This window comes from Synchiropus splendidus, chromosome 17 (assembly GCF_027744825.2).
Source record: "Synchiropus splendidus isolate RoL2022-P1 chromosome 17, RoL_Sspl_1.0, whole genome shotgun sequence".
Lineage (NCBI taxonomy): Eukaryota > Metazoa > Chordata > Actinopteri > Syngnathiformes > Callionymidae > Synchiropus > Synchiropus splendidus.
This window is the reverse complement of record NC_071350.1, coordinates 13679936-13704631: the sequence shown is the minus strand read 5'-3', so window position 1 is coordinate 13704631 and position 24696 is coordinate 13679936. Positions and strand designations below refer to the sequence as shown.

General features: G+C 46.8%; 1 protein-coding gene across 2 annotated transcripts in view; it reads left to right on the top strand.

Annotated features, from left to right (window-relative positions):
• Positions 1 to 24696, top strand: part of doc2b (double C2-like domains, beta) — a 56076-nt gene that overhangs the window by 10759 nt on the left and 20621 nt on the right. For both annotated transcript variants that reach the window (XM_053848106.1, XM_053848105.1), the window contains exon 3: positions 20775 to 20854. In XM_053848106.1, the coding sequence (XP_053704081.1) occupies positions 20775 to 20854 (80 nt within the window). The remainder of the gene's footprint in view (positions 1 to 20774; positions 20855 to 24696) is intronic.

Here is a 24696-nt window from a genome sequence, read left to right as displayed (position 1 = left end):
AGTTTATTAACTCAAGGGTGGAGTAAGTGTCCGCTTCTCAGAAGTCAAGTCAAATACAACGGTGTGTCACCTATCGTAGAGCTGCTCATTTCAAAATATTACTGCAAGCTGATCCTCCAGTAGAGCCACTAGAGAGTCGTCTGAATCTCCTAGTCATACGCCGCAGATTGATCATTGGGATTTACCATTGTCTACTGCATGAGAATGGAGAGAAAACAATGATTCTGAATCTAAACAATGACGGTCATGGTGGCATAGGTTTTATTTTCCATGCTGTGTTCAAATAAGTTTGCTTTGCAATTTCCCCTACCTGAGGTGACATTTGATCTGCAAAGCTTGAGTCTGCAAATATTTTCTTTAAATCACATACAGTGAAATTACTCTAGAAAATAGTGGAGGAAACTGGGCATCCTCAAAGCGTCAACTGGACGCTGTGCTAGCTAAAAACCAACTGTTGGTCCAAACCCTTGAGAACTGCCAACACATACAGGTGTGGTTCTTATCTCCACATGGCTGCGTGGACTTGCCTCTGGTACTCTGGTTTACTCCCAAGACTTGCCTCTATTGGTGCTGCCTGTTCGAAGGTTTCACTGCTACTACGTGCTGCCTGAAGATACGGCGCAGTTAGTCCAACATTCTCAACATGGTGGGCTCTGACCCTTTAAAGTGATGTTTCTGAGGCCGAACATTTCTCTAGTCATCACTGAGGAAAACAGATTTCTGATACAGAAGTGCCTGCAATAGTCATCCTTTTCTCTCTCTGTGAAAACTGCCTCATCCTCTGCAGCTCTTCAACTGGGATCATGGATTCATTGACCAGCTTTCGTCCCTTTCGTTGCTAATGAGAAATAGATCGAGGGCTGGGGCTCGGCCATTAGCAGGTTGGGTCAAACCTGTTTACTGGTTTGTGGTGAGAACAATCGCTGATATTGTGTTTACCTGGAAAAAGCCTCTGAGGTTGCATCAGCTTTGTCGTGAACTGAGGACCGGTTGATGGAAGGGCTTGCAGCGATGCATCTGGGAAACTAAATTGAGAAATGATCTCAACATCTTGTACTGCACTGTGACGTGGTGATCCTTGAAGTAAAGCGCAGATCTTTAGCCAGCTTGGTTATCGTGAAAAACTGCCTGGCACATCGCGATTTCTTTACTCCATCACACATCAGCGACACGAGTCACTGTAAAGGTCAAGAAAGTAAACGGATCATCAGCAAAAGCTGAGCCAGCGAGGAGAACAAAAGTCGAAAAGAAATACCCACCGCAGTTCGCCGCCCTTTTCTTTGAGAATGAATGAATACCTGGTGTTTTTCTGAGTCACTCTGTTGCCACTCGCACTTTTTTTTCTACCTCCTCATCAAGGACAGCGGCTCCTCAACAAAGATTGAGAACGTCCTTAAAACATCCATTAGACCAGATCTGAGTGGAATTCGATTGCGCCCTGAAGTCTCAACAAAAAAACATTGGGTTCAGGCAGACATTCTCTCCTGCACCAGCCTGGACCCTGAAGATAAAAATGGACCTTGAATACAAGTGAACATTCTTCTAACCACTTGTCCATAATACGCCGTGTTATCCAGACCAGCCATGAATTATTCAACAGGATTGTGTTGCGCATCTTAAATTTGCAATCCATTTTTTAAATGTTGTATGGCCCTCTATTTTCGCTGCAGTACTGCTTCTTCATCCACTTTAATACGTTCATCAGCTTCTTGTTTCCGTTTTACATCTTCAGTCCTCGAATCCGTCGACTCCCTGCCTGAGTGTTGGTGGCCAAACCCACATGGCGAGCTCTGTCTCACTGGGCTTCTCAAAGTACTATCTCGCTTTGCTGGCTTTTAGCGAGCAGGGCATCTGGACGTCTTGGAAACGCCCCCATACTCAAAATTAGACGCCCTACTTTTGGGCTGAACCTTCCTTGTTGTGTCCTTGAGGTTTGTGTGTGGAGTGGTATGAGCTCCTTTGCAATTTCCTCTATTCCCTCGCTTATTTATGTCTTCATTTTGACCTTCATTCTTGTTTGAGTTCTCTCATGGCGACCTGGAAATCGATCCATAACTTTGTCTACCGGGCACAAAGTTGGCCTAGTGGTTTGCACTAGCACCTGTGAGAGGCTGGTGAAGGGAATAAGCCTCGGTTTTTCCGGTGGTTTCTTCTTGCGGTCTTGCCGTTGCTCCATCTGAGGTGAGAGGTGGTGTCAATGTTCAACCACCTTCCACAGAGTTTAGTCATTCCAACTGTGTTGTGCTCTAGTCATGTGTATCATAAGTAGTAACAGACAGTAGTACAGTAGTAGTAACAGAAGTATTAGCCTCTGGCTTGCTGGTGACACAGCTATAAAGCATTTCCTGGCTTCAGACCTGCCATTTTGGAGTCCTGGAGAGTCTGGTGACTCAACATTTGCTGTTGTCCTTGAGTCATTCCTGAATTAACAGCACTCTCATGGTGACCGTATTTTCTCTTAATGGTCGTGGCCATTAAAAGCGCGTGCTGAGTGAGTGAATCAATGAATGAACAACTTTCCAAGTGTGTGTATCGGTGTGTCAATCGTCTTTGTGTTCCTGAATTACTTTTTTCCACAGCAGTCAATGTACCATGCAGGCTCCCTCAAGACGCACATCAAGTGTTCAATGTACCGCGGACAGAAGCCCTGCCGGCGCTGTTTTTAGCGGGCTGTTGCAGGCGGCTGGTAAATGCCAGGATGTGAAGTCAGCACCTGAAGTCTGTCAGAAGATGGATTATTTCCGGCTGTCCTTCTCTGACTCGCCTGCCTGACCTTTACACTTTCTTTGACTGGGAAACTAAAGAAGCCCTTTTATTGCGGGCGACTCCAAATGTGGTTATTGACTTGCTCCGCTGCGGGAGACGCAGGTTCGAGTGCGGGGTGGGGGACTGCATAAGTATCCAACAGGTGATTTGACATTTAAAAAATCAAAGCGCTTTCTGGGACTCCCCTTTGTTTGATAAATGTTAGATTGTCTTCCTGGGAGCATACGCTTCCCCGCCACAGCAAGTCTCCACTCGCTGCCTGTCTTTGTGATGCTTCACGTATCCTATCATGCCTTAGCTACGGATACAGGAGCCTGTCTGCAGTATATGCATTGTGATCAGGAATCTCCACTGTTTACATGATGCTTTAGATATTATGGGAATCGGATACGCAAGCTCATGCATCAACTACTTGGCGCAGAACTTCGACGATCCGACACATACAAGAATGACAAACATTCTTCATTAAAATGAAAATCCCACCCTTCACTACTCTCCTGGAAAATAACTGTCACGTAACTGCAGTGCAGAGACATTGACATAAAGTGACATAAACACCTTGGACAACCCCGGACCACTGTCTTGTTCTCACTCATTGTATCACACATCAACAATTTAACCCCAAAATAGAAGTGGCAGAACTCTAACAAATGGAGGTTCTGGGAGACCTCCTACCTCCCACCACCGCTGGATTTTCCACGGGACGCCCTGGTACCAGCAAGCGTCCCCCGTCTGTTGAAGTTCTTCCGAAACACATTTTATTTTTTTTCCCAGAATAACCAATGTGAACAGTCTCTCCAAAGACAATCTGGAGGCGACAGATTTGAGATCTCAACTCCCACTCAGCAGAGTCCAAACTGGCCTCATCCTGACCCGCACAGCCTCGCTACTCCAAACCATCTCTGCTCGTCTGAGTTTTATCGACTTCTCATTAACCGAAATCTTAGCGTGTGTTCAGATTTACTGGGGTGAGAGCAGCGAAGGAAGCTGCTGTTGTGTTTGAAAAGGAGATGAGGATGTGGAGAGGGTAGGTGTGACTAGAAGGTAAGGAATGGCCAAGAAGACCGAGGCCTTTTGCATTGTGCTGCTTCTTCATACTGGAGCGCAGAGATGGCATCGGCATCTGAACATCATTACTTTAGCTATGAGGAACCAATGTATTCTAGTAGAATAAACTGCAGTCCAAACACCCGGGAAATACGTGTTGATATTTCCACACTACTTCTAAGAATTAACTACTTTGGACCAAGGCCACAGTTTAGTGTCGCTTCACATGTAGTTTGTATGCTGTGCCTATGTTGTCACCAAACACCCCGGGAGTCGTGGATCAGCTCATCTGCTGTATTGATGCCCACGCTGTGCACACCGGGTCCAAACCCGCCCTCCATTCTTGTATGAACATTTTTCCTCCAGCGTACTGACTCACTGGTACTCGCAGTCATATCAGGGAGGCAGAGAGACAAGCCTTCATTTGTTCCCAAAAATCACAACCATCCACCAGAAGTGAAAATATTCATGAGGTGCGGTCAACTCCCGCAGCAGAAACCTGCAGAGATAAACAGCAGGGAGAGTGAAGAGGGAGAAACAAACGACTGGCAGGAGACCCAGCGGAGACAGTTACTTTTATTATTGGGTTTATTTATGTGCGGAGATAAAGGAGGGAGGATGAGCTCGGTCCATCACTGTCACGCCGCAGCTATGTCTCAGTCCACAACTTTGTTTACCCCATTAAATAATGTGTACATTGACAGTTGATATGTTTACTGACGCGGACGCTCTGCTCTCTTACTGGCTACTTGCAGTGAGTGGACTCAGGTCAGTGAGTCTCACTTGTCCTAGCTGGTGGTTTGTGACCTATAGTTCCTGTCCTCATTGCCCACCGACGAGTCGTGACTTCTCCCCAGGTTCTTCAAGTCTGTTCTTCTTACGCCCTGAAGACAGAGAGGTGAATACAGTGTTATTTGCGTTCGATTGTGTCTCTTTGTCAAGAGGTTAGTGTTTCAGCACTATACTTTAGAGCTGAACAGGTGGGTTTGAGTGTGTTGTCCTCTTCAGGGTTTGCATCAGTTTGCAGGACAATATCTTACCCTGCTTCTGCCCTTCACTCCATGAATAATCGGATGTGTGTGTCGCTGGTGAGCCCTGGTGTTTACCGTCATCCAGACCCTTCCGTTGTTCTGAGCCTTTCCGTAGTTGCGTTTGTAAACCAGGTACCAGTGTAAGCTGATGTTTCCGTGGCCTCCGTCCTCCAATAACTTCCAGTTCCGCAGATCAAACTAGTCATGTCCAATTATCGATAATTATATTTACAATCCCATCATGGATGGCGAGGCCTTCTCTGATTTCACTTCCTGGTTCCGATGGCTCTCCAGAGCCAGCAGCTCACATTTGCAGCAGTTCCGCCCTCTTCATCTGCGCGGCACCCACACACAGAATCATCTCCCGCACCAGGTCGAGCATCCTTCACATCCACTGAAACTTATTTTAAATTTGACTCAAATTTCAAACACGCCGGGTCCTCGGGTCGAGAGGATAAACTGGTGTTATTACCGGCTAAGAGTCGCTCAAGTTCTTATTTTGGGAAACTCTCTGGCCGCTATCTTTCTCTCCTGGTGCTTGAGCTCACGGATCACCGGCTCGTTCTGATTCAGAGCTGCGGCACTTGCCTCGACATGTTACCGCACATGGTCACCGTGATATCACTTCAGCCTTCAGTTCGGAGGGTTCATGATACGATGAACAGGCTGAGGGTATTCCTGATGTTTTGACCGAGTGCCGATGATTATGAATGAGTCATTTTAAGGCGCCTGTATTTTAAAGACGCTACGCTTCTGTGCGTGAAGCTAAGGGCCCTCCTGCAGCCCGAGTCATCCTCATGTAGTCGGAGATGATATCTGGTGTCTGCCGAGTGTAAATCCAATCCGCTGTGACACTGACGGCTCCATCTCCTCTGCAAACACATAAACCGGGGGCCAGAGGGAGCAAAGTAATTAGAGGCCACTTTTCCTCCCCCCGTCCTCACTTTGCTTCACAACAAAAGGATCTTTTGTCTCCTTAATCCCTCTGATTCCTGCGCCAGATGAATTGTGTTTTTAATTGGAATTGAAACGTCCGACTCTCTAATGAGAATCAGCGTATATTCGGCGGCGTGGGTTCATTTTTCAGCGGGGCGCTGCCCGGTCAAAACCAATTAATGTGAAGATAATTGGCTCCGCCGGTGGACGGACGGTTTCTGAAGATTACCCGCTCGCTTTGCATCCCATCCTGCCTTTAAGGGCGGTTTCACACGCTGCGCTCCGTCTCGAGACAAAGCGCGTTCGCCACAAAAGTCCGAGATGTCAACACAAGCTAGCCGCGGCTGGAGAGCTGCGCCTTGTCTCTGGAAACTCTCTCACCTCTGGACTGACTCGACTCTAGATGGCGGAAACTGCATGTACAGCGCGACTCCACTCAGACATGATAAATGCTTGGCACTATATGGTTAATAGCCAATGTAAAGATGCAGCAGTGAGGAGCTGTGTTGCCCCTGGTGTCTGGAAAAACTGTTTGATGGGAACCTAGTGTAGAGGCCCGTGCCGCATCAAAGATGTGCACTGGACCATGAGGTGTTCATATGCCTTTAAAATGAGTGACATAACTATAAAGAGACTAAGTTTGAAAATGTTTCTACTCTTGATCAGTCTCGATCAGTGTCACAGACTTTTCATGAGATGTATCTACTGCCTACAGAGCTTTTGTTTCTTTTGCAGCACATTGTTGGCTGATTATGAGACGAAAATTCGAGCTCGCTTTTCCGTCGTTCTGACTGGTGCAGCACAGTTTTACCAAAAAGTGCTTAATCAGCATTCTGTTTACATCTGTACGGTCGCTGAGCACATTGTGTTTTTCTGTGACTGTTTGTTGCCTCACGATGACAGAGAACAGAGGACTTCTAAAAAGTTTTTAGCCACCGTGACTCACATTTTCTAACATTAATTCTCCTCAGTTCCTCCTCAGCTGCAGTTTTAGCCTCCCAAACGTCAGGCTCCCAAGTTTACAGGCACATTTTCTAAAGCCTGATTGGAACATCAAATCCTCCAATTCCTTGATAACCAGCTCGCACTTCTCCACGTCCTTTCACCTCCATTGTCAAAAATTCACGCCGTTCCCGTCACCTGCTTCCTGCCAAATTACTGGTTTCCACTCCTTCATTACAAATGAGGTGAAGACGATGAGTAATAATGAGTCACGTCCGCATTTGTTCCACCGCAGCCCTCTGGTTAGCAGGAATGCTAAAAAGTAGCGCTGACGTTGGGTCAATAGTGTTTCTGAGAATCTGGTATTTCTAATGATATATATATATATATATGTATATATACATGGCACCATTACAAAATGGCACTGCAACTTCAAGTCTAGCTAGGCCATACCTTCCTTGTAAAATCTCACCATTTTCTTCTCTGTTTATGGAACACAGTCAATAATTGCTCTTTCATTCTTACAGTAATGAACATAAATGTTGCTTTGCCACGTCATACAACAGATTTTTAGCCTGATTCAAACCTTTTCGTCCTCATGTTCCACGCTTTGTTAGGTCCTTCTCTTCGGGTGGTCCCATTTCAACAGCCCCAGTGTCGTCGGCGTTAACAGCTTCCATCTTTTTTTTTTTTTTTTTTTACTTTAAAAAGCCTCACACTGAATGGAAAAGACTTTAAAAGTGTGGCCTTGTAAACCTGTTGCTATACCAACCACTGGAACTCACCTCGGGAGCTTTTCTTTGTGTCGTCCCTCTCGTGCGTACGTGTGTGTTCTCTGGAGCTGGAGAACAGGAAGTGGCTTGTTTTCCTGTCTCCTAACACGATTGTGTCTGCGAGTCTTGTAAGCAGCAGACAGGCGGATCTCGTTTTGCTGGCCAGCAGGAGTCTGAACACGAAGCGGCTCCCGCTGGCCGCCTCTTATTTTCTCCTTCAATGCAGATGGTCGTCGACATTTCCTTTTAACATGTGGGAGTTAATTACGTCCTCCTGCTTCGTGGTCGTGTTTCTTTAAACTCAAGACTGTTCCAAGGACAAACTCTGTTGACTCTTAAGTCAGAGAGCAATGTCAGGTCAGCGCTCTTAAGGCACTCACCTGCTCTCCACCCATACACTGACTCCTTGTTTCAATTCAATTACTAAGAAATCATGATTTCTGTTTCTCATTTTTACTGCAAAATAAAACATAGAACATAGAACTTGTTTTCCACAGTCTTCTTTTGTGATCGATGAGCTCTTCTCCTGGTGGAGGAGCTTAAGTATTTTGGAGTCTTGTCACAGTCAGTGCAGCATCTTCATTCATTAGAACCAGTTGATCAAGAAAGAGCTGAGCCAAAAGACAAAGCTCTCAAGAGCATGTCTCACATTTTCTTCTTTCTCTTTGGGCTTCTCCCTTCAGAGGTGGCCACAGGGGATCATCTGCCTCCATCTCCCCCTGTCCTCTGCTTCCTCTTCTCTCAAACCTACAAACCTCATGTCCTCCTTCACCACCTCCATAAATCTCCATAAATCTCCTCTTTGGCCTTCCTCTCCACCTTCTGCAGTTCCAACCTCAACATCTTCCTCCCAATGTACTGTCTCTCTCTCCTCTGTACATGTCCAAACCATCTCCATCTAGTCTCTCTGACTTTGTCCATCTCCATCTAGCCTCTCTGACTTTGTCCATCTCCATCTAGCCTCTCTGACTTTGTCCATCTCCATCTAGCCTCTCTGACTTTGTCTCCTAAACACCTGCGCACATGTGCCGTCCCTCTGATCTACTGCTTCCTAATCCTATCCATCCTGCTCACTCCAAGAGAGAAGCTCAGCATCTTCATCTCTGCTACCTCCAGCTCTGCCTCCTCAGTGTTTCCAAACCATACAACATTGCTGGCCTCACCACCCTTTTGGACACTTTCCCTTTCATCCTTGCCGACACCCTTTTGTCACACTTGACACTTTTCTCCAATGATTCCATCCTGCCTGCACCCGCTTCTTCACCTCTTTCTCACACTCTCCTTCACCCTGGACAGTTGAGCCTCAGTACTTAAAATCCTCCACCTTCTTTATCTCTGCATCCTGTAACTTCACCTGTCCACTTGGCTCCCTCTCATTCACGCACATGTATTCCGTCTTACTGTGGCTAACCTTCATTCCTCTCCTTTCTAAGGCAAACCTCCACCTCTCTAGATGGTCTTCCACTTGCTCCCTGCTCTCACCACAGATCACAATGTCATCTGCAAACATCATTGTCCAAGGGGCTTCTTGTCTAACCTGTCAACCTGTCCATCACCATGGCAAACAATAAGGGGCTCAGATCCGAGCCTTGGTGCAGTCCCACCTCCACCTTGAACTCCTCTGTTACACCTGCAGCGCACCTCACCACTGTCTTACACAGTATCAGATCTGCGTATCACATTTTAAATTTGTAAAATCCATTCCCATCCCACAGCACAGATGACTTAAAAACCTCTCCAGTGGCAGCCGTACAATGGAGGTGTTCGTGGAGCACCGATGTAAACAGACCTCTTACTAGAGTGTTGACAGGAGGGGGACTGATGCTGCAGGCGATCGATCAATCTGGTTTGATCAGAGATGAAACAAGCGCAGGGGTCGAGGTAAAGCACCGACATAATGGGTTGATGGCTCCATAAACCTGCCGCCTCACGCGCAGCCTCACAGGCAGCAACGCCATGGAACAAAAACTCCGATCACATGAGCGGTCGCTCAAGGCCGCCGGTAAGAAATGCGCGTTTCGCCGAGAGACCCTCACTGTGGAACAGCAATCGCTCTTCCTGGGGAAAATAAACGGCGTCCTTCGGCTGAATTATTAGATCGGCTTCCCTGAACAAAGGCCTGGATAATTAATCATCGCGGTGTTGTTGTGCTGGTCCGCCAGCGCCGCGCACTCTCACGGCAACAGACAAAGTCACTCACCAAATTAGTCAGATCTTTCTATAAATCATTTCATGTGAGATGAAGCAACGTCGCGGCCTTTTGTCAATGTATTGGCTGAGGCTGGTAGCGACTTTGAAGAGGTGGACTGGGAATGTCTTATTTATGGCCAATCATTATTAGGGTTCTCGTGCATGTGGGTCACATGCTCATATAAACAAGCTGAGTAATGGTGGTGGAAAAACAAGGGAAGTCCTTTCAACTCGGTCTAGACACCTTCTGACTATCTCTGGCGAACTTCTTCATCCTCCCTTGCTCCTTGGGCTCGTCCAGTTCCTTCATCAGTCCGGACCCTGTGGAATGCACACTGATCCTTCTGAGAACCTCAAACGTTCTCACATCCCAGCGAAGCGCATGAAACCTTCCTGCCACTATAGGGATCATGTGGCTGCTTATAATATCATATTTCATCTGTAGTTATGAATTCATCACAGACGTCAACAACAATATCACTCAGACTTCTGGGATGTTATTTTTTACTTTTCATTTACAAGGTCTAGAAGATGCCATCGTGTCAGTGGCATCCAGTTATCGGAACTTTTTGAGTGACCAAATATCAGCGGAAATCGAACTTACGTGCGTGTTTGAATATCTGATATTAGCAACAGCTTGTCCTTTTATCTTTAAGGACCTTGGTACCACAGTGAAAAGCAAATCATCCTGGCAAAAACTTCCTTTTGTGAGCTGGAATGTTCTCCTCTGCTTTTGTGTCTTTCCTCCGGGGACTCTGGTGTCCTCCCACATCCATAATGAATGAGTCTAGTTTGTTTTTGTTTTTTGGCTGAGACAAATGAGGTTCGGAATAGTTCCACAAGTGCTGAAAGCAACGGCATCACTGAGGAGGGTGGAAATCCTCCATTGTTTATGTATGACGTCACCTGAGTTTGTTTCGGCTTCAATCCCTCCCACGTTCAGATGGAACTCATCGGAATAGTAGAACTGAGTTGAGTCAAACTGCAACTTTTAACAGAATAGTGCTAGCTGTGTGACATGCTAAGGTCCGGGTGCCTGTCCAGGGTGTCCCGGCAACTTGCTGGCACGACCGAAAAAATTGTCACTTTTGTAGAGGAAAATAAGACTTCCTGGTCTCAATCCTCATCCGTTGAGTTATGGCAAACTGTCCAACTGGAATAGAGCATCTCGATTCTCCAGTTCACTCGATCACGCCAGGGTTTCAAGACCGCGTGGTGGTTGGTTCTCTCTGGACTGTGGAAAATGGTTGCGGTTGAAAATTGTGCCGCATGCATGTCGCCGAACCCCCCCGCCTTCCTCAACAAGGCGGTTGTAACTGTTTCACTTCTGCTCCTGCTTTTCTGTGCAGATACGACCCAGCCATCAGAGACTTGACAATGTGCTTCACGAAATGAATTGCTGGTTATGCAGGAGACAATATTAAGACACTTAACATTTGTTGATCTAACCGCGCCGCCGTGATGCTAATCTCTTCATACATATTTAATTAACAGTGTTTGATCCAATTTTCTGCAGATTATGTGATTCACCGAAAGACACAGAGGAGGGAGAGAATCTTCTGCTCCTCACGTGTTTTGATATTCAGCCGGCGGAGGCTTTCCAGGAGTCATGTCAGGTTATCGATCTGCAGGCAATTTTACTCCTGCAGACACCAGACGCTGCCTCCAATCCCATCTACCCACACATCTTTAATCTGCTGGACAGCCGGAGAGAGAATGTGCTTTTTCATTTGTGTTTACAACCTCGCAGCTGAGAGTCCTTTCATTCATTCGCTTGTAAGTTCCTCCGCGGGGGTTTTGTGGTGAGGGATGCGAGCTCACCGGTGCCGCTAATAGAATCTCATTTACTCCGATTAAGGAACACAGAAGAGCGCATCGTTGACGCGTCCTCGTGTTTTTTTGTCCTGCGCGGATTACAGACTAGAAAGGCCACGCTACCGCCCCCTGTAGTCGGTCCAATCCAAACCAATAATTTCCTCAACTCAGACACAAATGCAGCCCTCCTGAATGAAAACCTCAGGTTGGGATTTTCGCAGTCGACAGGCTCTCAACACACTCTTCACTACCTGGTCCTCCATCAACAGCTGCTCGCCTCTGTACCCCCAGATACCTGCCTCCCACTCTGTTAATACACCCCAGAAAACCGCCTCGCTGCTCCAGACTTTTTAATCTGCTGCTTCATATCTTTCACTCTCCCTGTTGGTCAGATGGAATTAGCATGATAGGCGATTAGTCATTGTTTACCGCAATGATGACTCCACTTAATGGGTAATAAATAACATTATTTCATTACGGCTTCGTCTTAGCAGCAGCCAGTTAATGGAACTTAGCGTACAGTGGATGGATCTTTTGCATTCTGCAGAGTGGCGTGCGGTTGTTCCACGTAGAACTGAGGTGATTTTAGAGGCTTGTAAGTTGTCATCTTCGGTTCATCTAGGCAGGAACCTCCGGCGAGGTTTTAGGTGCGACACACTGATCCGTTGTGAGGTAATTTGGGTGCATCTGCTGAATGACGTGAGGGAAATTAGATTTTTAAGAAGATAGATGAGGCTTATTTCTGCACCAGGCATGAAGACTCTTACAGAGTTGAGACACCCTTTGTTGTTGGTCCACACCGTCATGAACAACTTTCTTATTCAAGACTGGAACCACCAGGGAAGGTGTTATTTATTTTTTGAAATGAATCATAAACACTGATCTTGAGGAGAAGAGTGTTGAGAGCGCCACCCAGCTTGTTGAGCTGAGTCATATGGCACCAGAAATCCGCATCGTGGCCACTTTCTCCAGTGCGTCAAGGAAACTCACACATTCATCCTGATGTAAAGATAGTAAAGTCCTCACTACACTGCCCTTTAAATGTGAGCGCTCCATGAATTTGTAAGTAAGATTTTATATTCATTCATAACAGGAGACATTTTGGTTCCAAACTCACACTAAGAACATAAAATCAAAGCAGTCTGCGTGTTTGAGAATTAATAAGGACTGTTTCGCAGAGCAAAGCTATTTTGCTTCTCGTGTTTTCTATTGAGATGTTTGAATGGGAAACTGGCACAGACTCCCTCAGCCCGGAATGTCTTCCCCTTACACCGCAGGGGTCTCAAACTGGTCCTCAAAGGGCCGAACTGGGTACAGGTTTTGTTCGCAGGTGTCAGAACACTGTAATCGGTTGACTGCGAGTCTGGTGCTGCTTGTTTCAGCTGACACCTTATTGGTTAAACAATTGGTTGGAATTAGGACTGCGACTAATAATAACCAGAACCAGCCACTCTGAAAACATTGTTTTAGATTCTTATTCAAATAAGACTTTTTGATGTGGATGATGATCAGATATTTTATATGGGATACATATGTGTGTAGTGATGATTTTAAAACTCAGTTTTAAAGAACTGGAGCTCTCTGTCAACTGTTTCATGCTTCATGCTTCACAGGGTTAAAACATGTTGCTGGATTATGTGTCATTATTTTAATATACTAGTTTAATAGTGTATGGTGTCGGAGTATCACAGTGAGATGATTTAAGCAACTTTAGGTTCAACAGAAATTCAAGATAGGTCCAGTCGACTCATCAAAAAAATCGATTAGTCGACAATTAGTCGACTTTAGTTGCAGCCCGAGTTGGAGCTAAAACCTGCGCCCACTGCAGCCCCTTTATGGCTCCGGTTGAGACCCCTGTCTTACAGTCACGGTGCAGAAGCCGCTGCAGGTACGAAGTCAGACATGTTGCTCTTATGAGAGCGTTTGCGTCACAATCTGCTCGTTGAAACGCTTCAAGGTCTGACTCTTCATTTCACTGGCATCCATCACCGTGACGACATGACGCCATGGCAACTGAATAGCTTAACTTACATGATGAGCGGGATCGAGACACGAGCGTCGACCCCATGTTTCGATAGTGTGTTGTATTAACTCGGAGTAACATGATTATTGCATCTCCTGCTCGCGCCACACGCCACACAGAAACAGATGGACTAATCGGGTTGGTTGCTAGGAATTGCTGGTCGGAGGGGCCGGACTGTTTGGTATCTGCCTGGAACATCTTCCCACATGGAGCTCGACTTGATCTAATATGGTGGTGGGCGGGGTGGGGGGGGCCTCTGCCTGGAAACAATCGTATTATTCTGTTCCTGCTGGTTGCCCCAGGCCGAATCACTCGCAACAGACAAGCGGAAAGTTTGCTTTTACATAACAGACGGAGAGAAAATCTCACAGTTAGAAACCCAACAAGAGTCGGGCTCTCGTCCCCTTTCACTCATCGCTGACTGGCTCAATGAGTCAAAAGGTTCTATGTGGCCGTAATTTGTGGGACGCTCGAGTGGTGGAGCCCTCTGGTGGAAGCAGACTTGTGACCCATGACTTTAAGCTGGGTTAAATCAACAGTGTGCCTGCGCATACAATCCATTGTCATCTGTGATGAGAGTTTTGTTTTCCCCTCGGAGCTGAAAGCAAGAGCCGCCTCTCAGAGAGCAGAATAGCGCGGTGTGACCTTTGGCCTCCTCTTTCATGTTAAGTCGCTTTTACTTTTCACATCAAACATTCTGACATTCAGTTGACGCCGGCGGCTGCATGCAAACACACGGCAGGGAAATGAAAGAGTCGTCGTCCATCATCTCTACCTGCGTCTTTATGAGGTCGCCAGATGAATGGCTTTTTTGTTCCACTCCCACTCCGCTCCCATATCGCTATCATTTTGAACTTGGCCTCCTCCTTGCCATCGCCATCCGTCTCCTTGTCCTCGCTGCTCATCTGAATGTCAATATGCTGTATGTCTCTGCAACAGATGTGTAAGAAGAAACAACATATTTTATCTGACTGATTCATCAGGCGAGGCGTTGCGGCATCTCCGGCTGTAGGACGGTGCCACGCTTCTTCCTGTTCCCCACATCCAGTTGTCAAACTGAATTTAAAGACAGGCGAGAGAGAAGGTGGAAGCACTTGTCTCGGCGTCTAATCCAGCAGACCGCGAACATGTGCAGGGAGATAATTCCTCTCAGAGAAGCTCGGGCTTCACTTCATCTTTGTTCTTTCTCAAATTTATGAATATAAATGTGGAGTTTGTCCAGCAGCGTTATCTGCTGCTGCTGTGGCTGCTGGAATGGACTTTTGAAAGGAGCATGTGGGGATATGTTTTTAAGCTACGTTTGGAATATTTGTCACGTTGTTGGCAGGAGATGGCAGCATTACTTATGCCAGAGGTTCGCAGGACATTCAGCTCCAACTCGGCTGGAGAAAGAGAAGGGTTTAACTCCTGTTAACGTTACACCGTTCTATGGGAAGATTGAAAAGTTTAGCTGAGGTGGAGCCCTTCAGGTGTGACATGTAGCTGTTGATCAATCTTTGAGGCAACCATGTGTAGCTGCTCTCCTCTACCTGTCTTCTACCGTCTCTGCTTCTTTTGATGTCCATCTTTGCCAGAACTCTTAGAGCTTCTTCAAGTGAAGGTACTACAGCAGTTTCTCCGAGCAGGTTCAAGGTTATAGGTCCTCTTCTCCATCAGTTCCTCCGCATAATCTTGTTTCCTCCTGAAAGTCATTGGCCCAGTTTGAACCCAACTGGTTCAGTTGTGACCTCAAAACAGCCCGAAACCCACTCAAGAACTTTTGGGGTGACTAAGTTGTGTGGGCCGGCCCCAATGCTTCAGCAATGTTGGGGTCCCCTACACTGAGATTATCCCAGAGTACCGTCTTTTTTGATACGTAGACAAGTTTGACTTGGAATGACAGTGCGACTCTTTCACCTGTCAAGGAGTATGGAAGACCTGGTCAACCCCTACTAGCTAGGTCAAAATAGAAAATCTTGTGGAGAAGCCTGTATGCCATCATCCTTCTGTTTTTCATGGCTTCTAAAGTGAGTGTCTGGATCTCGTCCCTCTATTATCAGGCTTCATCCACACATGTTGTCAGGCTGTCCTTGACTTTCTGATCTTCTAGCAGGTCAGGGACTGTCTTGGATTGAGAAAGCCATACATCAGAGGATGTGTGAGGCCACCAGGTCCCCCTCGCTCACGGTCTCATTCACGCGTCCGCTGCTGTTAGCACAAGTGAACCACACCATTACAGGGTATCTGCTTCGTGACGTGTCGGTAACTCTCCGCCGGCCTTTTGACCGCCGCTCTGATCTGTTCACGCTCGCAGTAGCCTCCTTCACACCAAGCTTTTGGACCTGACTCAGGTTCATTTGCACCACCAGAGGGGGCGACTTGGCCCCACTTTGGTGAAATTAATTAACGCAGAATGGAATCTGCCGTTGCTGGAAGCACGCCTGCTGAAATGGTGGTGAAACTGGAGGGTAGCGGAGAGGAGGAGATGTATATGATGGTACAGACAACAGGGCAGAACACTGAAAGGCAACTGCAGTGAGGTGTTTGACTAGGAGCTGCCTGGGTGTTATTCTATTCCCGACTTCTGCCTTTTCATTGAGGAAATGCACTGGAATAAACGTGGACATGGATTTCCCTCCAGAGATGAATCTGCTTGAAAGGCTGCCTGAGCTGAACCCCCAATTATTGATATTGACATCAGCCTGCATCCAAATACATAATCAGCCGACCTTTAATCTGAGCGAGCCTGTGGCTGAAATCCATAAGGTATCGACACTCGCAATGGAGACGCAGTTCGTGACCAGTCGACTCGGCTCTTCAGTCGAAGACTGAAGTCTTTGTGGCGACCATGGAATTCATTCAGCGGTGACTTGAAATATTTAACATATAAATCTGTCAGTTACTTATGATTTTTAGAAAGGTTAAAATCCACCATTTAATAACTTACAGTGAGAATAAAGTCATTAATTATGACATTGTTATGAAGATTGTAAAATAAAACGCCAGGAAATGATGAGAAACATAATAAAACAGAGCAAGAAATAAAACATGAAGGAACAAAAAACCTTCCTTGGGGTCCACATGTCTTGCCTGGACTCAGTCGATCAACTCTCCCTCAACCTCCATCCCTCAAATATGTCTGACAGTGTGATGAATTCCATCGAACTGTTTGAACAAAAAAACCCAGCATCACAGAAGAAGCCAATGATTTCCAATATTCCTGACGCTCCCTCGCTGCAACACGAGGACTCGGAGCTTCAATAAAATATGGACTTCTTGGAAGTCTTAAACAAACAGCATCCTTTTCCTTTGTGTTTATGCTTGAGGAGCCAGGAAGGAACTTCATAAGTCATGACGTGGAGGATGGACTGGTGGATCAGTATCGGCAGTGATGAAAGAGCTGAGCCCAACGACAAAGCTCTTCATCGACCGTCGACTCGCTCCAGGAGTCAGCAAATTTGTCGTGAGCAAGTGAACAAGCTCACTCATACTGGAGTTTTCTTTTCGTTGATTCAGAGTAGAACCACTGGTGCTCCAATAGAAGCCAGTTGAGGTGCCAACTTCAAGGAGGCTTTTCTGAAAGACGGTCCATTAATTCTGTTCCTCACCGTCTGACAGGAACCGTCATGCTTTGAGTCTTCCTGATCTCAGGAGGAGGATCTTTGCTGAGTTTGAATAAGGCAGACTTCAGTGCTAAAGCGTTGCTTCCGGAGGGCGTCTGCTGTAGAGCAGATAAGAAGAGCAATATTCCTCTGCGGTTGTGGTCTGAAATGGCCCGGTGTCTCCACCACGCAGAAATGTATGTGTTTTTTATTTCTTTGGCCACTGTGGTGGTGGTTTTATCAAACGTTCCCCCCGTTGTTCCGACGCCGGCTGACAGGGAGAGATAGCGGCTGGCTGCTCTTCGCCATGGCGACGGCCCCGCAGCATCACACGTGAGGGTTTCTAGGGAAGACAGGCATTTGTGTCGTGATGAAAGATAAAAAGTTATTTTACTGTTGACTGACGTCTCGTTCATGCCGCGCCGGAGAATTAGAACTGCTGGATCCGCTTCTGCAGCGGAACGTTTTCAGACTTTAGACAAATAAAGGCGCAGAAGAGTGGCGGAGGAACGCACGAAGGCATGACGCAGTCTTATCTTGGTGAATGTTTTATCTGCCCATGTGAGTCGGTATAGTTTGACCGAGGTCCTGGTGCTGCACAATTTTGTGTTCATTCAGTGGAAGCGTTGTGGTGTTGAAAAAGTACAGGCCACAAAGACATTATGCACAGTTAGGGGTTTTGTGAAACTCCAGAGGAGACTTGCTGTTCTATGGATTCCGTGTCTGCTAGTTTCTTAACCCTTTGGGCGCCAGAGTTGATGCATACTGTAAAAGGAAAGAATGACCCAAGTTTGGGGATGGGAGTAAATCCACTCATCTATTTTGGATATTGACTGCCGTAGTATGTTACATAACGTTTATCGATGGTGGTAATTCCTCATCTCTCGAGCAATTGGGCTTCATCATTGCTGTATTTCCTCCTGCGCCTTCCACTACTTCTGCTCCGATTTCCACTTTTTGTTTTGTTTTTTTTCACACATGGTGAAGCATGTGGCTCCAGTGTATGTTGCTTGTTGTGGAGTGTCACTGCGAATAGAAGCATGGGAGGATGAATATCCCTTTTCAGAATTCAATCAAATTCACAAACACGCCCACAAATGTTACTTTTATTGAAGGTACAGGTGTCTACAGGTGTCCATTATCTTGTAAAGTAGTAACTAGAAAAACATAAAGTGCGCGGACCGATCAGCTGACCCACGACGCGCTTTGTTATTGTGTATAACGCAGCCTCTGTATGCAGACGTGTCCCGTTAGCTACATTTACTGACTGTTTTTTCTTCATATTGAGGTGTAAAACCTTTCCTGTCTCCACACTGGACCGTGGTAGAGTGTCACAGGGGAGGTGCTCGCTCTCCACACCTCCACTCCAGGGTTTGATGTCCTGTTGTGGGCTGGAGCTGGGACAGGGATGAGGCGAGTCTGGGACAGAGCGTGACTTGGTTTATGACTTTGTCACAGCCAAACTGCACAGAAGCGCACATTCAGAGCTGGACACGCACCGGGCACCTCTTCACTTCTGGAGAGACCTCACTCACTCGGCAACCCCTCCCACATGCAGCGGCCACACACATAGAGGAACAGCGCACCTGCAGCAGACGCTCTACATTCACTCCTACAAAAGCCTATTTTAAGGCTAGGAACGCATTCTTTTTTCATTCATTGTAATGGGAAAAATCCATTCAGATTTTGAACAACTCGCTTCTCGAACGGCCGTCTGGAACGGATTGTGGTCGAGAACTGAGGTTCCACTGTACTGAGGAGACCCATGTCCAGTAACAGGTTACGGAAGCCATGGAGGAGCCCTCAGTAAGAAGACGCAAGTGTCCGATTGTTCATTCATGCTCTGAGATCACAGACTCCCTCTCACCCCTTCACTCCCCCTCCGCTCAAATATGGCAGCTTCGTCGGTGAAGGACGAGCAGATGTCAGTCTTTGTCCATCTGGACCAAAGATTCACACGATCCCTGGAGATGTTCACACCTTTGGTCTGGACTGTTCAGTTTGATGCAGATTCATCAGCACCAACGCGTTTGGTAAACAAACGCTGAATATTCATGTTGTCATGGAGTGACAGCTCGTGGTCGGCTGCTCCTGATTCAAAAACCAAAGTTGTACTGTGAGTAACCGAGCTGCAGGAAATATTAAGAGTTGGTGTTGGAGGGAAATATTGTTTACGGATTTGTCAATCTCCTGAAGATGAGGACAAGAAAGGCTGGAGAGGTATGAGTGATGGACTGAGATCCAGGAGGTTGGGTGTGCTACACCATCCCTCACTCTCTGCTGCTGCGTTGCCTCTCTGCCGGCCTATTGTTTCAAACCTGCAGATCCAGCGAGGAGAGACGGCGCCAACACCTGGAGTGACACGAACATGAGCCAGTGAGAGAAGAAAGTGCTGAAATAGCGCTTTTCCTCATGTTCCAATCTCCGATTGTGCACTTTTCTTTTCCTGCCGAGGCTCGACGGTGTGAGAACATTGACATGTTTGACCCAGTTCTGACAGATGATTTGCTTTGCAATTTGTCGCCGAGCCTTCTGTTGCTAATGGATCCGTAATTGCACTTTTATTCCACGTGAATGAGCCGAAAGAGAGGAGGCAGAGTTGATGGCAGGAAGTGGGGAAAGTTTGTCTTATCTGAGAATCAAGCTTCGGCGCCGGAGCCTGGAAGAGACGATAAAGACACTTTAATGTCGAACTTTAGATTAGACGTGTGAGCGTGCAGAGGCTCGTCTGTCTCTTATCGTCCCCGGGGGAGGTGACTCGTGTCCCACAGTGTTGAGAGTCAGACTCTTTTCAGAGCCGTGAAGTATTTTAAATCCACTTATTGGGCCACGAGGTGGACATTTCAATGCAAACAGCATTTCTCCAGCTTATTAATGTTCTTTTTGAATCTGTATGTTCTCAAGCCACGCACTTCTATCAACTCAAATCAGCTGCCGACACCGGGGTCAGTGGTTTGGAGAACAACTGAGTGCTATCCTCAAAACTTGCTCCTGGACTCTTGGGCAGATTTCTCTGTGATGTTTAGAAAGTTAGGGTTGAATGAAGATGCACTTTCTATGAAAGTTAGTCCACGAAAGAGAGTACGAAGGATCTTACTCAAACTACACTCAGGTCTCTCTTCTGATTGATGTCTGTGTGAACATAAGGTCCACTTTCACTTTCCGCTGGCTTTTCCCTTCTTGGCTCACACGCTCTCCAGTGCACACTGGCTAAATCTCCCTCGCTAATTCTGAAGGTCTGCTTCCCCTGTCCTTCAGCCCATTATGCCAAGTGGCGGACTTGTGTTCCTCTAGATCGGCGCTTCTGAAATAGTGGCGCCTGGGGGCGCAGGGAGCGATGCGCATTTGACCTCAGAGAACATACTTTTTTGCTGTACTAAAATAAAGAGTATTGTTAATGAAGTTATTCTTTATTGGAACTTGATCTATATTACTTCCTTTTTTCTTTTCTTTAATGTTAACAAGAATACAAAGTTATGCAGAGGTACTTGAAAGAATTTTATAGACAAATGCTACTATTATTAAGAGAGGCGGCGGAGAGTTGGGGGCGGGGGGCGAAACGTTTACTTCTTCCTAGCGGTGGCTCAACAGAAAATGATTGAGAAGCACTGCTCTGGATTGATTTTCTCTGGTGTTAATGCTCCTGTCTCCGTGCTGCTTTGTGTTTCAGCCACTCTGGGGACGCTGGAGTTCAGTTTGCTGTATGACCAGGAGAACAATGCGCTGCACTGCACCATCAACAAGGCCAAGGTGAGAACATCGCCCCTCTGAGGTTAAACCTTGCCGATGTGTGAGCGAATGGATGAGCAAGCACAATAGAGACTGAAAAACACATCCATGTGGTTATGGTCTGCATTTCCAGTCTGGTCACTGCCTCCAAGTTCAGCTCTTTGACTGTCCTGCCTAGAACCAGGTCTGAACTTTTGCACCTAAACTATGGAGCCTGGGCCAATCTGAGACCTTCTTTGGATTTAAAAATGAGTAGAGGAAGACCTCAAGTTCATAATTGAGGTTATATATTTATACAGAAAGATTGAAGCTGTTTTTCTCATCAAGATTTAAAATAGAAAAACAAACTTTGAAGTGTCACGTTGCGATCGAGAGCTGGTGCCTGGTTTGATGAGATACCTGTAGGCACAGACTGACAACTCAAGGTTTGACTTTCGCCAACAAGTTTTCAGAGAGGACTAAGATGTGAGGTTCCTGGATCCAGACGTTTAGGTGTCATGTCTCCCGAAGAGGTTTTGATGAGATTAATCTTCAACAATTTTGGACTTCTGATCAAAACCACAACTTACTCTAGTCGGACCCGCAACTTTTCCACTGGTAATCGGCAGGAAACCTGAGTTTTACATGCGACCAGGAGGGGCTGACTGGTGATGGGAGGTGAAGGCTTAGCAAGCACCAAAGTTTCCAGGGTCAAAATCAGCACTAAGGTTATATAAATTCATTCCCAGGAAGACAAATATTTTGGGTCATTAGGAACTGGACAATAGATTTCCAAGGTGTCAACTCGATACGAGTGAAGTTTGAAATGTCCAGACTTGGTTAGACTGAAAATCCTTGTTTCATGTTGGTCACATGGGTTTAGTGATAAGACCAAGGTCGTCCGAGTCAAGCAGACAGTTCAGCAGAGAGACAAGGTTGAGATTATATGACATGAAGACCCCAACGTTTGGAGCGCCACTAACACTTTTAGGACCAGAGTCCAAAAAGACCAAGCTGAAGGAATCGAGATCACGGAATCCAAACTTTCAAGGTTTAAGGGCACAAACAAGATGTCATGTCCTAAACGCTAACATTGTTTTGCTATATGTCAAGATAAATCCGGCGCAGTTGCTCCCAAAAGTATCCACACCGTGATACTTCCAAACTCCTCGTCTCCGTGAGCTGAATCAAGTTTGGAGGTGATAACAGAACCATGAGGTTTCATTAAGGAGACCGTCAATAAAATCCCAGCTCCGTCTGGATCTGCACCGAGATGATGAAGTGTCGCTTCTGATCGCAGCCGCCGCCGCGTCAGCACTTTGAGCGAAGAGCTCGTCTGGATCTGAGAGGCATCGGCGGATCCTGGCAGGGGTTCTGGACAGCAGAGCGGGCGCCATCTTGATTTATGGAGGTTATTTTCTGTACTGATCTGCCTCCGACTCAGTCTGGCTGCTGCCCAGTCGAGCGAAGAAACCAGCTCAAATACTGTTTATACCAACTTCCACTGTTTCATCTGCTCCCTAAATCCACCATCGATTTCTGGGCTCATCCTGCCGGTGCTGCCACGCCGAGAGTGATGGACGACAAAATAAAGCTGGAGATATGAAGTTGTGGGGCTGGGATTCAGACTTTTCATTTGTTCAAGTAAAGGCATTACACTCCTGTTGAAGGTGCTGCAAGTGGTGGATGAGGAGCAGCACAAGGAGGATTAGTTCCTATCACCGCTGCCACTAGACACTCAAGCGACTGAAGCTGGTCGGATGCGAGTGACTTCTATTGCCCTACGTGTCCCTTGTTTTTCACATCGGGCGCACCTGAACTGCTGTGATGCGATCCAGCTTTTCTCCGCTTCCAGGTGATATCGAAGAAGCAACGCTTATTTTAGTCGCGACACGCTGGTGTCAGAGAAAAGGACGAGTGAGTCACGAGGAGCAGCTTCAGTAATTATGATGTTTGAGTCACTGACACGTGTAAAGTGACAGAAATAATATATCATTTTCTTGACGTGGCACAGAGAGTGGCACCAAGGCTGTGACACTCATGTGAATGATACCTGGCGATGATGGAAACCTCCGGGGATCTCGCTGCTAGCTCTAAACAGAATACGAGAAGACCCAGGAGAGCAACACACGCAGTCGCTCGTGGTGGTTCAGGGAAGGAGACTTCAGATGCAGCAGCCAGACCAGACCTGGGTTTTAATAAGCCGCAGGTAAGAGAGCGCAGGAGGAGATCTGCTCGGTTTCCAGAGTGTTTGCCGCGAAAGTTAATAATTAATGTGGGAAGAAATGACTTGTTAATAAAAGAAAGGAGGGATGAAGACCAGGAGCAACGCCATTGAATGTTTTTAACCCCGAGGTGGCCACCAGGGGACGTGTTTTGATGTGACTCACTAAAAAGACTGAGATTCAAACAGATGTCCTGACTATGCTGGTGCTGAATGAAGATTTCTTCACAGTGATCCATATCAGGCTTCAAGCTAGCTGGTGTCCTGGGGACGCCTCGTACACTACTGAGAGCGTATGTCCTATTTTTCACTTCCCCACCAGCCGTGTTCTTTTACTGGTCAAATCTCTTCCCAAATCCTGTGAGTCATTCTGGAGTTCAGGCTCGAACATGAGGCGCAACCTGTTACTGTTAATATCAATGAAGCTGTACATTAATGCTTAGTGTTTGCAGCTGTAAGATGAACGTGTGTCGGATCATCTGCTTCCTCCTCAGTGTCTTAAATTCATTTCTTCATTTAGTAAAGGCCTCCTTGCTTCATTAAATATAAGGGCGGATGTATCTTTATTTGCCTGCCAGCGTTGCATATCAGTATTCTGCTGCTTCCGTGCTGCTGAAGTGGAATCACTTTGTAATGTTTCGCTTGAATATGATTCTTCTACTTACCCTCTGAGCGACTACGTGATCCGTAGAAGGTCCCAATTCTCAGAGCTGAGGCCGGACTGGATGTGTTGAGCGAGGCAGGGAAGTAACGCCTGAGGTCGAGTGAGGTCACCTCAAGTGTTTCCACTGCTGAGCGGAAGGTTCCTCCTCTTTTTTTTGGAGCACATGATCAACTTTAATCCCGGATTAGGTGTGAAGAGGTCTGGAGTAGTGTGTGATGCCCAGTGACCCACTGTGGATGGACCATTTATCTTTACATGGCGTCCTTCACAGAACCCCAATAACTCTCTGCTTCATCTTGCCACGCCAACTAAAGAATATTCCTCGTGGGAGTCACTGCACTGCTTCATCTTTAGATCTGGTTCTGCGTCGCCAAACTCCCACAAAACCAGAAAATTACCACTGTGAAACGTTCCCTGCAGGAGGCGCCGAGACCCGGCGAGGCTGACACTGATTTACGCCGCTGTTAAAGTGATTTCTGTCCATGAAAATATGTCAGTTGGAGCCCTTATTCTGAGAAGCGTATCTGAGGAGAATTGGAATTGACGTGAACACCATCTTTTGTCGCCTGACAAGCGTCGACGTGGTCTCGACAAACCAATCTGTCTTGCTCATCTTCTTCACCTAAGAGTATTGGGGAACTCGACGTGCCGTGAGGAGGAATTCTGAGCAGGAGTTGTGAGTCGGGTTGTGCCTATGACACCGGACTGTTTTCTCCTTGCAAGATTGTCCTCCTCAGAGCTCCAGAGATTTGGACACGGCCTCCCGCGATTTGAATGTGGAACGGTGCCCTGACCTTCATGGAATACTGAGGTTCTGATTCTTGTCTCTTGAATTTCGTTTTTGTGTGTGTGTTCCAAGGGACATTGAGCATAGCGTGACGCCAACTTCTGCACCCCACCACCGGCTCCTTGAGCATGTGGGCAGGTGGATTGGTCGTGCTCTCTCACAACATCGAGGGTTTTCCGATGTTGGGTTGGGCGACTTGTGTGGCCTCT